This window comes from Lycorma delicatula, chromosome 1 (genome assembly GCF_047948215.1).
Source record: "Lycorma delicatula isolate Av1 chromosome 1, ASM4794821v1, whole genome shotgun sequence".
Taxonomy (NCBI): domain Eukaryota; kingdom Metazoa; phylum Arthropoda; class Insecta; order Hemiptera; family Fulgoridae; genus Lycorma; species Lycorma delicatula.
Genome location: NC_134455.1, coordinates 325,991,693 through 326,008,371, shown reverse-complemented (window position 1 = coordinate 326,008,371; position 16,679 = coordinate 325,991,693). Strand labels below are relative to the sequence as shown.

General features: G+C 28.5%; 1 protein-coding gene across 1 annotated transcript in view; it reads right to left on the bottom strand.

Annotated features, from left to right (window-relative positions):
* The window catches only part of Cep290 (Centrosomal protein 290kDa), a 220,744-nt gene that overhangs the window by 38,008 nt on the left and 166,057 nt on the right, over window positions 1-16,679 (bottom strand). Inside the window, exons 34-35 of the mRNA XM_075382073.1 lie at window positions 14,869-15,041; window positions 3,691-3,830 (exon numbers count right to left, since the gene is read on the bottom strand). Coding sequence (XP_075238188.1) covers window positions 3,691-3,830; window positions 14,869-15,041 — 313 coding nt within the window. The remainder of the gene's footprint in view (window positions 1-3,690; window positions 3,831-14,868; window positions 15,042-16,679) is intronic.

Sequence of the window (16,679 nt, the reverse complement as noted above, 5' to 3'; positions counted from 1 at the left end):
ATATGGTGATACTCATTTCATGTTATACTTAAAATTAGAAGGTTTGAAGTTTCTTTTTTGAATATCTATCCTATTATTTTTAATTTACAGTAAAGATTTTCCATAAAAGTTGAAATACAGAATGAAAGTAAAAATTTTCCAAACTGTTGAAGAGAATTAAATTTTGCATTTTATCTTTTACTAACCACTAGACAATGTAAATTTATTTTAAATTATTACTTGTACAGGTTTTTTAAATTGCATTAATAAATTGCTATAAAAACTAAAAATAGTAACAAAATTTGTTTTTGATTAAACATTTTTTTTTTGATTTTGTAGAGATCTACATAAAAAGTGACCTTTAGAGTAACAACTAAAAGAAGATATTACTTTTTAACAAAAGAACTTTTATACATTTTGCAATTTCCAGTGTAAATGCTTTAATTTGATATATATATGAATTTTTTAGCAGAAATAAGAATTTTCATTTTTCATGATAACATTCAAGACTGGACAGCTGAAATTCTTTGGTCTCTAATGATACACTAAAAACTCTTCGAAGTGATTCTGTGCAATTGTCTTTAATAAATGTTGTTTTTCTTTAGGCTTTTCTAAACATGAAAAGGAAATAATATCAGGAAAAGGTTAGTATTCTGTAGAACTAGATGTATTTCAGATGTATATATTTCAGTAAAAAGAAAAAGCTTCCAGCTGATATCTGAATGTATTGGATGTAAGGATATCAGGAGATGTATGTCCCCTATTCATTGCACAACTTGGAAAAATCAGTCTCTTGCTGCTGAATCTTTCTTATTATTGGGTGGAGGAACATACAGAAAAGAACATTTTTTGCAATTTACAATTGGACAAGTTATTTGATTTTCTGATGTTTGTCCAGGAGAACTGGAAATCCATCTTGATTAAAAGAAAAGTATTTCACTTAAACTGGGTTTGTTTCTAAAAACCTATTTCAGTAATTATTCAAAAGGCTAACCATAAATGAATTTAATCCCAAAAATCTAACTAGTTTTCTAAATTTAACCAATTATTTTAGATAAGAACTGGCAGCTGTAAAATAATGTTTAAACCTTTACAAAAGGATACTTTACTTAATCGGATTTATTTAAAAAAAATGTGATTAGGACTTGCTTTTGATAAAAAAAAGAAGATTTTTACATCAATCTGTCCAGAAATTGGCTTGTTTAATCTATTTGAACTGTAATACTAGTAAGTCAAAGTAATAATCTTTATAAATTTAGATTAAATAGATTATTAATTTAGAATAACTTTTACAAAAAAAAGGTACATCCCACATTACTTGGAAGATCTCAGGGAACAGGATTCTGGAAATTAAAAGCTGTGAAGAAATGCTAAAATTCTAATAGTTGAATTCACATTCAATAAATTAGTCTCTGCTGATCTATAGTTTTTGCTTGATGATGCAGTTTCATTAGATACTGTTAAGAAGTTTAAAATAAAAACAAATATGGAATGCATTAAACCTATTAAAACTTCCTTTGAGAAAAGAATAGGATAAGATAAAAAAATGGAGAGAAACTGATGACTGAGGAGAATAAACATTAATTAAAAGCATATTAAAGAACTTTAAGATGATAAATAAATAGTCTTTGAGAACGAAGTGGGAGGAGAAAATTGGGACTTTATTATCTATAAAATATCTCTTTATTATAAATTAATGTATTACTAAAAATAATTTAATCCCAAACTTTTTTACTTTTTAGAATGCAAATTAAAATATTTGCGTAACATGATACATTATTTTAAATGCAGTGAACGTCAAATCATTAAGACTTGTTCTTAGATAAATCAATCTGAACAGAGGAAGTATCTTTTTCATACAATCATGTATGAAAGCAACTATCTTTTCCATGCAGTTCATGTTATTAGTGTTTGAAACTAAAGCAAGTTTCAAATTCTGACTGGCAGTTTATTAATTTGTTTTTAAATTGGTAAATGTAAGTTTTTTTTAAGTATTATAACTTTTTATAAATATATCAAATCTCCATTAAATTATTATTTTCATACCTTCTGATTCGTTATTTTCAATATTCTCATAGAACATTTGTTTATTTTTTAATAAATGATCTACCACATTAGACATTTTTCTATGCTACTTTTTTAAAAGCTCTGAGTTCTGTTTTTTTGTACCAGATTTAATACATCTCTTTGTTATCAACTGAATTTATTGATTATGAACTTTTGCGATTTATAAGCTAAAGTATACATGAACAGTTAATTGAAAGTTCTGGCAAATTTGTACAGGCAGGATATTTAACAACTAATTTTGACAGCTTTCCTTCATTAAATACAAGATAAGACCTCTAGAATGAAACATAATCCAATAAGGATCAAATTCTACTCAAATCTTTGAGTAACTCTCAAACAGGAAACTTAATATTAAGGAGTAAATTTATGGAAAGATTTATTTAATCATCCCAGGAGACTTGACTATTTATTTAAATAAAAATAAAGATGAATAAATAAATACTGCATAATAAAGTTAATCAGAAAGTTTTGTTAAACTCACCAAAAATGTAAAAATGAAATGTATCAAATGATTCATTTATTAACAATATGTTACTTCTAGAAAACAAGCTGATATATATTCATAAACTAAGCAGAATTTTTTAAATCATACTCATTTTCAACAACATGCAAAAACTGAATTTCCTTAATTACTGAGTGTTTTTCTTCTTTCTTTGAATTTATATGGAAATTTTACTCTCCAAGACAACTAAGCTACTTCATCGAGCTTTTATGGTACAAAAAGAACTTTATGAATAGAGATCCATGTCCAGTATACAGATTAATATTAAAATTCCACTGATAATGTTTTAATGTAATCTGCTAATAATCACAAAAATCTATCAAATATAATACTTGATACTTTTACATTACTGAAAATAGAGACCAAAACACTGTGCAATAGAAAAAAAACATGACCAAATTAAATTACTGTTCAACTAAAGTTGAATTAAGGAGAATGCATTCTTGTGGATTTCCCTGTGCAACAACAATATGCACATACCTCCAGAAGAACCAAACCTCTCTTGTATTCAGCATTAGCTTTTACCTTGGGAAACCGCAGGCTATCATTTTTTATTCAAATCTTATGATGGGAAATTAAGTGCCATTCAACCAGTGCATTTCAGCTGTAGGTCAAAGTTCAGAACACAATGAGTGTTCCTTACTAAAGGATGTGTGAGTCAGTCTTTTTCACACATTGTAGAGTTATATTAAGGGCAATGGATCTTTGTGGGAGATGAACCTAGAATCCAGTGTAAATTTTGGGTACAGCCAACCCCACCAAAATGCACTTTTTACTTTGCTCAAGTTGAGCTTCTATCCTTCATTATATGAAGGATAGAAGCTCTGAAGGGACTCATCAAATGCTGGGAAATGCCCCACCTTAGGAACACCATTCATGGCGTGGCAGCTGAGGACTGCATCAGGAATATCAATGCATAGTCTATCACAGTTTGTACTATAGACTTCACTGCCACCTGAGTTGAAACAGAAAAATATACTAGTTATATTTTGTGCACTACATATAGCTCAACAGCCAGTCATACAACAGTTAAGCTGCATGCTCCTGTGTTTTTTCTTTTGTCCCTAAGTTGACAATGTGAAACAGGTCAAAAATGCTCGTTGATTTGTAATGGATGCATACATTTTTATTTCACAACTTACGAATCATTCTGATGAGTTTTGAATTTTTCAAGTTCTAGTTTTAATTTAAGGTTTTCCCCTTCTAATTTTAAATTTATCTTCTGTAGCTGACTCTTTCTTTCCTGCAGACGTTCAACCTCTTCTGCCAGCGCTGACTCACCCTACAATCATTAATGGTATATTATGTTAGAGCTTAAACAACTTATTAGGAGTAAAGTAAGAGTATAACTTAGAGTACACTAGTAGGAACGGACAGTCATGCCTGTTTTTAAATTTTAACTATGATTTTTAAAACTTTTGACTTTAAATGCATTAATTGTAACTCCTGATAATGGCTTCCAAGTAAGCTGAAAGATCTAGAGAACACATCAACAGCTGGTAAGGTGGATTATATTAATTGTTAATTATTTCTTAAACAACTTGTTATGGGGATTAATATCAATGGTGTTATTTTTTAATACATAGTTTAATAAAACTAATGTTACCAAAAACACGTACAAATTTTCTGTCTGAAAAAAAATTAAATAGAGATAATTATAACCATGCAACTTTGAATGAATGACTCTGTAGAATTTTTTCCAATTAGTAGTTTAGAAATAAAATATCAAACTTATACTTGTAAAAGTAATAAAAGTAAAATTAAAATATTTGAGTTGTCTTTGCTTATGTCTCATACAATATTTTATAGTGCTTACAATGAAAATAAAAACTTGTTTGCGTCAGGCAGACAGTTGCTGTGCAAGGCATAATAATATTACTCTTTTCTCATAACATTAGAAACAGAGTGTTCTCTGAATTCTAGACAGTGTGTTATTATTTTTATAAATAGCAAAAATTCTTTCTAAAATTAAAATTTATTATCATTTAGTTTAATTTCAAACAATTAAAAAAAATATATATTTAGTATACTTATTAATATTTCTTACTCTATACAGTACAAAACTGAATAGTTTACACTAGTATTAACATATTATTATTACACTTCCTCCATCAACTGAGTCTAAAATAAATGACCACTTTTTATGAATAAAGGCTGTCAAAATATTTCATTTATACAAGGTGTGGCTATTAAATAACAAGACTAATGCTGCAAAATACTTTTTTTTGAATTTATACATATTTAGTTATATTATTCCCTCAATATACACCCCCTCCTCTATCCCTACAACACCATGCAAATTTTCCATTGTTTGAAAAAGTGTTGGAAGACTTCTTCTGTGAGCTTTTTCATGACGTGTGCTGCTTTTTCTTTCACAGCTTCAATGGTTTGAAATCGTGTTCCTTTTAATGCAGCTATGATCTTGGGAAACAGATAAAAGAAGATCCCGTGACTTGTTCTTCAACAATTCGGATCGTTTTTTTCTTGACTTTTTCACGGAGTTGAGCAAGGACTTTGAATAAAGACAAGAATAGTTAACTGACGATCAGATTACCAATTTTTATCCGTTTTTGATGTGGAAGGGTAACTCGGGCTACATCATCTTCAACGTCTTTTCAGCCATCTTGGAAATGCTTAAACCACTCAAAAACCGGCGCACATGATTAAACATTCATTGCCATATATTTGTTTTTAATGAAACATAAGTATTTCCATGTTTCATAAGAAATTTCATGACAATTCTTTGCTCTAATAAAACACTTATTTTTTTGGCAAAACAAAAAACAGATGTTATCCTAATGAAGGCCTCGGCCAGAATAATATGTCTACAGAAACTGGAGTGGCAACAATCGAAAAAGAAGGCTTCATGCTATACACAGTTGTTGGTCGTATGAATTTGGCGCATGCGCAGTTCTTCTGTAGCAGCATTAGTCTTGTTATTTAATAGCCACACCTCATATACACTTGTAATGGATATTAGTATTGCTGATGATGTTTATAGAAATAAAAGTACATGAATTAGAATGTATTTTTTATGTTGAATCTTAAAATGAAATCAGTTTTTCATCACCCCTCAGATTTTTAGTTATGACCCTTTAAAATATTGAGAAGCTTCTTAAATAATATAATACAATAATAATAATAATTAAAATTCCTACCTTTATTTTGCAGACACTTACATTTATCTTAATTTCTTTTTTCTTATTTTCCTTTTGTGTTCAGTGAAGTCTTCTCTTTTTATTATCTAGAAGTAGTTGCTCATCATAGATTCATCCCACCTGCCTTGATAACGTTGTTCCAACTGCGATATATCTTGGTGGATCCTTTCTCCTTGTTCATTGCTGATTTCACCCAAATTCAAAGGGAAAAAGTCCAAATGAGAATGTAAAAAATGAATTTTCAATGGTATTCTGCAGCCTAAATTTTTGTAGTTCATTTATTATAAGCTGATCATGGTTTTCAGCTTTTTCATTTCCAAGAAACAGTAATGACATCTCTGATTGACTTTCATGCTGCTAGTTCTTTAGGATTCAGTTTGCTGTTAAATATATTTTCATGAATTAAGTTTCTTATTTGTGGCCCAATAAATATTCCCTCTTTTAATTTGGTTTTACTTAATTACGAAAAAAATCTCAGCTAAATATTTAAAGCCGTCTCCATCTTTATCAAATGTTTTTAAAAAATTCTTCATCAGCCTAGTTTTATGTGTAGAGGAGATAAAATAATATGATCTGTTTCAACATGGGAAATATTGACAATATTTTCCTTTCCTGGGGTAAACTGATTTCTTTTTGGCCAGTCTTTAACTGTGGAGTGTTTATCTTAGCTCAACTATCCCACAAACACAAGAAACACATATACTTTGTAAAGCCATTTTGGAGATCGAGAAGAAAACCTATCACTTGCAGGTCAGTAAAAATTTGCCAAGAGTGTTCATCATACTTAATAGCTTTTAAAATTTTTGACATATTTATCTATCATTCCTATAGCATATACTACCAGTATAGAAGAAAACTTATTAAAGTTATGCAACAACACTGCTTTTAAGCTTTTTTTTTTTGATGAGTCTTAAATAAACGCCAATCATGAATAATATATTCAATGTCCAGTTCAGACATTAGCACCCTAACACCATGGCAGGAACAAATTAAATGACTCTTCTAAAGTATTTCAGTAAATTTTCGTTTCTATATAAGTTTTCTATTTTTGTTTCAATTTCTATACACTGAAATTTTAATATCCTTGTTTAATAAATTCGATTCTTAAAGAAGTGAACCTAGGAGTTCTGTATGGTGTTTTGAGAATACAAGATATGAATTAGCTCAGTTCTGCTTGTGTGATGAGGTGAGGTTCAGTATTTGATTCTTCTGGAATGTAATTAATATCTATTGAAGTTGAGGATTTATTGGTTGAACCATCTGGGGAATCAGTAATTTCTTTTCAAGAAGTTGGAGCAATCAGAAACAGTAAATCAACACCATGAGGTACTGGTCTCATTGCTGAACAAACATCTAGGTATGCAATACTGTTTTTATTGTTTGAATTGAAACCAGAAACATTTGTTAAGCAAAAATAGCAGTCATCATAATGGTTAGTAGACTCTCGTCAAATCATAGATATTCTAAAAGGCAGATTCTCTTTTTTTCCTTTTAACCACTGGTTCTAATGTAGTACTTGATGCATGCTACATGTGGAGCCCAAGATTTATCTTGGACTTCCAAGGGACAGTCAAAATAATGTTTGTAAGCAGTTTTTGGCAGATTCAATACTGGTTTTGTTGACTTTTCATGGTGAATTCTCCGCAAAGTCATAATAAAATTCAAAATGTTTTAATGAATGAAAGTAAAATGAAATATTACAGAAATACATACTTAATTATAAAAATAATTAAGCTTTAATTTATAAATGCTTTATTATTTAAAATACTTCATTAAGATTGTTTCACCATAAAGGGCAATAAAACACAGCATGAAACACACATGCGCATTAACAAATCTCGATGTTCATTAAAATAATACCAAAAGCTGTTCGGCCATAAAAATGTTTCACTAAATTTATGGCATCACTTATGAAACAATCTTTATAATATGTGCATGATAAAATCACTACCACAACTAAAGAACACAAGTCATATTCAGCTGAACTCATACTGAAGAAAATTTCATCACATTGAATTACTCCTCATTACTTCAATCACTGACATGTCATGAAATGACATCATTCGACAGTTATGTATCAAATATAGGTCTGCAGTATGAATCACAATATAAATCAGATGTGAATAAGCGAACATACAGACGTACTTATTTGTATTATTTATTCCACGAATGATAGAACAAATAAATTTAAGGGGTTGTAACTTAAGAATGTTACATGATGGGTTGTTTTGGAGTACATAATCAGATTCAGCATATAGAATACTATATAGAACATCTATTCCCTTTTCAGTTCCAAATTTTATGTTGATCAGTATAATTTATTAATAGCTTACTCATTTTATATGTATTCATAAAATAGCTAAATAATCTTATTTTAGCATCGTGACTAATATTCAACACTAATGTTTACTTTTAATTTTCAGTAAACTGATTTAGTTCAATTCTTGGCATGTTCCTATTATTATCAGTTTTACATCAATTAAACCCTAACATTTTAGTGAAAGCTGCTAGTGTAGTTCTAAAGTTGAATACTCTTTTGAAGTTCTTTCCTATAATTTATTTAATGTATGCAGTCATTATATTTTCCTACTCTTTTAACTATTTAAACTCGTTAACTATTCTTCTTGCAATATCTTGATCAAAACTGTCTAATCCACTAACTTGTATAATGGCTATATTTGTATAGCTTGTCGAAGCCAAATTGGCACAGATCTGATGAAGCTGAAGTCAGATATCTTGTTGCCTAACGAGCACGGGTTTATAATACTATTTAATTAAAGACAGTATCCATATATGACTATTATTTATTCCAATCGATAAATGAATTCAAATCTTATATTAATTAGTTACTTATTTAATCCTGAGTTTATATATTATTAAATTAATAATTTATTTCTTTATTAGATACCGAAATAGATATGTTATGAAATATTATGCAGACTAATCAGCTGTTACAGATAGTGTTTAGACCAAAGTATATTTATTTATAGTTTTATAACTGTATACAATATACAAGCCAAACAAGCACAAGATTAATGTCTACTCTTTATGCTACGGTCTCCGCCCTTTGTTCTGGGAGTAGCAAACAACCGTATGCTAGCCTAGGCAATGAGTCATACATAAGAAAAATTTCTTTATTCAGGTTTGTATAAATAATAACCGAACAATGTGTCATTCTAAACATTCAAATGAAATACTAAATCTCTATATACACAAACCGTTCCTGATTCATTCAGAGATTTAACTTGTTTTTGTAAATGATTCCATTCTAGTTTATACTGTATTTGCAGTTGCATGATATATAACTATTTTTTTATATTATAAATTAAATTATTATAAACAATAACATGATTCAAATGAGTTTTGGTGGGCAATTATGTTAAGACTAAGGTTTTTCTTTAAAATTTAAATCTCTTTAAATAAATTCTCACTTTTTTTGTACTCTTATTTAATGAATTTTTCTAATGTGGTTGGTCAGTCTAGTACCAGCCATCAGAGACTCATTATGTATTAAAACTTGTCCAGTTAATTGTGTGTGTCTGAAAAGTAAAGTTATTGTCCAATTATAATGTTCTCTAAGTTTTAATTCTTGAAAGTAGTTGAAGTTTTAAATGAAATTTAAAAAATAATTTATTCAAGTTAAATTAGTAAATTTTTGTCAGCTCTATTGTTATGGTAGTGAACTGATTTTATTACTTTGCATATTATGTCTAATTTACATGGAAAAGACATTCACTGCCAAGTGAAAGAAATTATACACAATGTTTCTAATTACATGACAGGAGAAGTTGCAGTTGGAATGTTTGTTAGTGACCCCAAAAAAGTTGTAGAACATGTTGCGTATTCCATAGGAGTCTTAAAAAGAAGAGTTTATCAAATTACTGATGAAATAGATTTAGAAATAAAATTAAGTTCTCGCAAAGGAATAAAAGACAAAAAGGAAGTAACAAATTGGATAATTTGATCGGAATGCTATATGACGTAAAGTGTTAAAATTTTACTTAACTGAGGGCGCTTGCCTTCTCTAAGGAAACTTACTGCAAAACTAATAAGTGATGGGGTATTTAATGGGTAAAAGAGTAGCTTACAGATACTTTTATTAAGTATGGACTTCAGATGTTAGAGAATCAGAAATAACAGTGCAATTCTTATAGAAAAACATGACATTCAGTACAAACAGTTTGTGTATTTGAATAAAATTGAAGAATATAGAGTTGAAGGAAGACCAATCATCTACATAGATGAGATTTATATTTTAAGGTCTCATTGCCACCAGAAATGTTGGCAACATTCAAATCTATCTGAGTGTTTTGCTGTGCCAATTTCAAAAGAAGTAAGGATAATATTTATCTGCACCGGTGGTGAAATGGAATTCGTTCCCAACTGCTTGACAGTATGGAAAACCAAATCTTCCTCATATGATTATCATTCTCAGATGAACTGCAACATGTTTTTAAAATGGATAAGAAAAAAATAATGCCTAAATTGTCAGTAAACAGTGTCGTTATTTTAGATAATGCTTTTTATCACAATGTTGAAGAAAGCCAAGCACTGAATTTAGCATCAACAAAAAAATCAATGATTGACTAGCTGCGGATTAACAGCTTACCATTCTATGAAAATTTGATAAAAGTTCAGTTGTATGAGTCAGTTAAAAAAAATAAAAGTCATCTGAAAACATGTAAGATAGATAAGATTTTGGAGGAAGGCGGGTTCCCTGTTTTATGCCTACTCCCATATCATCCCGATTTGAATCTCATTGAGATTATATGGGTACGAGTGAAGAACCGAATCACAGCTGAAAATGTACAATTTATGACAGCTGTAACAATGGAAATTTGTCATAAAACATTTGTAGAACTCTCAGTTGGGAACGGGATAAAATGTTGCGAATATGTTAAAAAAACTAAGATGAGTATTGCAAGCTGTAAGGACCTCTAGAGCAACAAATTGAATGGGTAATCATCAATTTGGGAAGCGAGAGTTCATCAGAACTGTCAGAAGAATACGAAAACATGCAGTAGGGAGAGCAGTGCTATATATTCTGCAACTTTGTAATTTTTTACTTTATTTATTTGTATTATGCCAGTGCTAGCTATAAAATTTGTAACAAAATACATTATAATGTAAAGTGTAAATGTTCTACTGAAAAAAGGATTGTCAAGCTAGTAAAAACAATTATAAAAACACTGAAAAACAAGAAATACTTACATTTTGACGTAATAATTATATTCAATTTTTTTTACTTTAAGTATTTAAAAATAAATTAGTTAAATATTTATATATTGTTTTATTTGGTTATGAATTTATTTATTTTTTTTATATAAACATATGATTAAAAATAATCTAAAAATTTATGAATGAATTTGTTTATTGATTGGATTAGTGTAAAATTACATTAGTATAAAAAATACTAAAAAAAAAAATTATACCGTAAATTAGTATAAAAAAATTACTATAAAATAAAAAAATATATATATTGTATGCATACCATAAAATTTATTATACCATATATATATATTGTCTTCCACAAGTAGCTAGGTGATGGTTGCCTAGCTAGCCTGACGCTAGCTAGCTAGGCAACCATCGCCTAGACCAGATCTGTGCCAATTCAGCTTGGACAGGCTATATGATTGTTTCCTTCTGTAATGTGTGATGTATTAGTTAATGTGTTGTGTGTATTAATTATTTTGTATGTTTTTTTAATTTTTGTTAGTAAATTTTTTTTGCAATAGCAGAATTGAATTCATAATTAATAATAAAAAAATCTATATCCAAGCTCATGAAATAGTTAAAATAATTATACAATTTTATGAAGAAAGAAACTAAAAAGTTAGGAAAATTAGAAGATGACAAACATTTTATTTACATTAAAAAATGTGAAAAAAGAACCACTGTAGCTTGTAATATTTCAAGATCACAAGTTCAACAACTCCAAAAAGAAAAGCAGGATCTTCTTAAGTCTAAATCATGGTCGTGCTCATTCAGCACACCAAAAAACTATAAACAACATTCAAAACCAGTTAATGAATTAGAGAGTTCTGATCAAGACATTGCAAGAACAGTTAACAAGTTTTACGCAAAATATAATGTGAACTGCGTACATTAAATAAACTAAGTGAACTTCAAAAGAGTATTCAACTTTAGAACTACACTAGCAGCTTTAATTAAAAGAGTTAGTAGTTAAGTAGTGTAAAACTGATAATAATAGTAAACTTCTGATTGAGAAAGAAGACATTTGGTGAAAAAGGCTAAGCTATTTAAGTAAAATGGCCAATTGCAGAAAATAAAATTCTTTGATTGTTTATTTGGATGAATCATATATTATAATGTCCCATTCAACAACAGTTGACAGTGGTGAAGGAGTAAATGTACCGATTAATAAAGGAGATCAGTTAATCAGATCAGTTAAGGAGATCCATGCTGGAGGAGACATGGAGTTCAACCTGATTGTGTTGGAAAATTAATTCAAAAAGCAGTGACTATCATGAAAACGTCAACAAGAACAATTTCATGAAATGGGCATCTGAAAAATGAATTCCTGGTGTTCCTTCCCAGTCTGTCAGCAGTTATCAATAATGTACCATATAACAATCCACTTCTAGAGAAGCCTCCAAATTTAAATGAGAGGAAAAATGGCATGATTAATTGGTTAGAAAACAACAATATTCCGTTTAATAAAGTAATGTTAAAATACAATTAAATCACACAGAACATAATTAAAGAACACATAATTAAACCACATAGAAATTCAATAATAAAGTATTATTTTTATGAAATATTAAAAAAATGTGGGCATTATGTTCTGCGATTTCACCTTACCATCCTGACTTAAATCTGGTAAAGATGTAGGTTGGCTCTGAAAAGATATGTTGGTAGTAATAACATAAGATTTTTAATGCTAGATATTAAAAAATTAGCCGAGGGAAAAATGAATGAAGTGAATAAGGATGACTGAAAACCATATTGAGAATATGTAAAAATAAAGCTAGATGGTACCACTATTGACGAAATGATGGATAAATTTATCATACATCTAGACAATGGTAGTGAAAGTGATTGTTACAATGAAGACAGACAAGATTGTAAACTTTCACAGGAACAGGACATAAAATGCAAATTTCAAGTAGTGTTAATAACAATAATAATAGTACAATCCACAATGAAAACACTGTACAAAAAAATATTTCAAAATTCTAAAGATTATACAAAAAAAATTTTACAATAATTGTACAACTAATTTAGTGTAATTACGGATACAATATACATTCAAGCATTAGTTATGATTTTTTAGTTTAAAAGTACAACTAAATTAAAATTCTTGTTTTTGCAATCTTTATTCATTGAATTATTAATACTAAATAAGTAATAATGGACTGTAATTAATAAAACATGAAAATAATAATAAATTAAACATGCATAAATAAAAAAGTATGATTATTATTGTTGTCCTATTAGATGGGTGTAAATGTTTTCAGGTTTGGTAATAATGCAGTCTCGATTTTCCCCAACACAGCTTTTATTTTCATTGTACTCACTGTGACTAAAGATATGTATCATGAAAGGAAGTCTGATTAAGGTGGGTATGCTTTCAAATATTTGTTATGATTAAAAAATAAATGAATAGAGCGAGAATAAACACAAGGAGTCATACATAAATGACTAATGATAAATGTGTTACATAAAAAAGTACTTTAAAATTAATATAAAAATTTTAAATACAATAATAAAATGTTTTAAGTGGATATTTTTGATGATGAGTTTTGAGTGAGTAACAGGGTATGAATTTTATCTACTTACAATAAGATACCAAAAGCATGAATATAAGATTAAAATTAAAATTTCTGTTAGCTAATAAAATGATTTGATGTAAAGTCTTAAAAAATATTTAATAAATTTTTGGTTCTTTGTCATTATAAAAGTTTAAACCAATATCATCACGTACAACATATGGACAAGAACATAGGAGAGGAGCATGCATATTATGCCATGTATTATTTTGTCATAAAATAACAGGTTTGTTTTTGTTATAGTTGTTTGACTAGTTCAATGAATTTTTCTATTTTTCTATTCTATGCTCATCTCCTGGTTTCAAGATAGCTCCTACATCTCTATTAACTATTTCTTATATTCAAATAATTCATTTCCTTTACCCATTTTATCAACTACCCAAATCACTAATACTGGGTATTTTAGTATATCCACAGACTACTCCTTTGTAGAAGATTCTGGCATGATTTCAACACATTATTCAACATTACAATATTCAACTTTTCCTTAAGTCCTCATTTTAAATTATAAACCCATCAAATTTTCAATATTCCTTGTGATAAAGACTTTACCATTTATTTTACCAGCTTTTCTACTGCCAATGTTTCAGTGTGAAAAAGCACTGTCTCTATACTTGATACTTACACTTAATACTTAATTCATAAATATCGCTTATATTTCATAGTTTAAAATATTTATCGCAAATTTTTTTAACTACTTTAATTAAAAAGTAAAGGACATAAAGCCTTCATTCCTTTCCATATTGCAGTTTGCCTTTCCTCATTTTCTACATATATAAGACACTCATATCTACATATATTTTTTTTAATAACACCAAGATTCAATTATATTGTACATTATCAAATGTGTCTTCACATTAAAATAAACGTACATACATTTATATTTCTTCAATTTGTTTTACTTTTCACAAAAATCCAACTGTTGAGAGGAAAAAACAACCTAAATATTCTTAAATCATTATCTAAAAGTATCGGTTATTCACAAGAGACAATGTCATTTTGATCACAGTCATGGTTCTATAAATTTAGAGTAAAATAACTGCATACCAAAAAATAAGTCAATTTTTTTTTACCTCTAGAGCCTCCAAAATTAAATGAAACTTAAAAGTAAAAGATTAATAGAAACTGCAATGGTGTAGAATTGAAAACAGTCAAAATTGCCTGTTTAACAGCTATTTTATGAATGATTATTGAGGAGAGATAGCTAAAAGAATCCGCTATTGTTTTAGACACAAAACTACCTATGAAAGCAACTTGGGTGATATGCTCTCTCTCACAGAATGATGCTAAAACATTTCAGCAGCCCCAATTATTAAATGTAATAGGTTTTTGTACCTGAAATTGATTTTACAGGTAAATAAAGAAAATATACTTTTTGTGCTAATTGCAGAGCCTCTATCTTGCGTTGTTGAGATTCAATCACATCAGAAAGAGAAGAAGAACCTGATGTTAATTCACTGGTTTTCTTTAATAATTCATTTCTGGCTTTTAGTTGTTTTACTTCTTTTTCCAGCTCCTCGACTAGAGTTTGAGTTACTGCTGATCCTAAAAAAATGATAAAACCTCAAACATTAATTCTGACAACAAAACAAAATTAAATATATATGAAGAATCAAAGTAGTTTTAAATGTCCAAATGATAAATTTATACTTGTACAGTGAAATCTAAAAAAAGTACAATAATGGGTCCAGAAAAGGTTTTACAATTTAGAAGTGATCAGAGAAAATCATGTTACAATACGTATTATGTAATGACAAACTGCAATTCACACTGCTTTTATTATTTAACTATAATCTGCAAATACATGGTAATATCTGTAGCCAAGAAGTGAAGGACAAAAATTCACATTCTTAGGAGACCAGTTTAAAGTTTTTCTAATTCAGCAATTCTTGATTTCTAAGTACAGGTATCTCTATCGTCATCAAACCTTTTTACAAAAAATTCTTATAAGATTTTATGTATCTTCAAATTTTTAATAAATAAATAGGCATGGTGTTTTTTGGCTCTAAAATGGATATTTACTTATAACAATTTTTTCTTTTTTAATGGATGTTTACTTATAATAATTTTTCTGAAGGCATGTCAGTGATTAGCAAAATACAAATAACAAGTCCTTTGAAATGTATGCATTTTTATTTAAGAAATCTCACTTATAATATGCCAAAATACTATTAATAAAAATAAATATTAATAAGAATTCACAGTAAAGATGTAGTGATTAGCTATTACAAAGAAATTAGTAACAAAAAAAGTATGAATAAGAAATAAAATTTTTGAAAAATTACATTGTTATTATTATAAATAAGTTTTCAAAAGTCTTATGATGATGTTATATATTTTTTTTTTTTTTTTTAGAAATAACAATAGACAAACTCATTAACCTATTTAGATTGCAAGTTTGTTTTAAATCATTGTTATTATTTTCTTTAATGTAAAAAACTCTACGATAAAGGTAAAAATAATAATTTCCCAAAACCAAAAATGATTAACTAATATTAAATAAGTATTGTAATGATTCAAAAGTTACTAATCCATTAAAACAATGTGAACTTAATATTTTTAGATGTAATTAAAATTATTACATTTTTTATTAACTTGCAAATAAAAACTTGTGATGAAGAAAAACTATAAGTTTATAAATAAGAACTATATGGTCTCTTTTTGTTATATGAACTTCTGTTTTCCTAATTTGAAACAAAAATATGTATGAACACAATAAAAATGTGAATAAAAAAAAAAATCTTCCAAGGAACAGCAGGTCACTTTGGCTTTCCAGATGTTATATGTATGCATGTGTATACTGGAGCTAGGGCTGCATACTACTAGGTTCATCCTGGTTCCCAGAGGACATAGTTTGAGACTCATTACTTAGAGCCATCTATCTGTCGGCATGATAGTTTCCACCTTGGATTATGGTTGCATTAAGTAAGGTGTTGTAACACCACCGAGTGTAAGTGTAAGAAAGATCAGAGTAAGATGTTGTGTTGCTGTGTAAAGGTATATGTTGTAATTTATGTAGTGTTTGTGATGTGGTATATGTGTATGGTGTAAAAATTTCAGCAACTCTGCATATAGTAGGACGTAAAGCTGAATAGGCTAGGGCCAGGGGGACATTGAGATTTATTTAAAAAAAAAACAGAAATTTTGCTTTATGGGCAACAGAAATACAATTGTTATCATTAA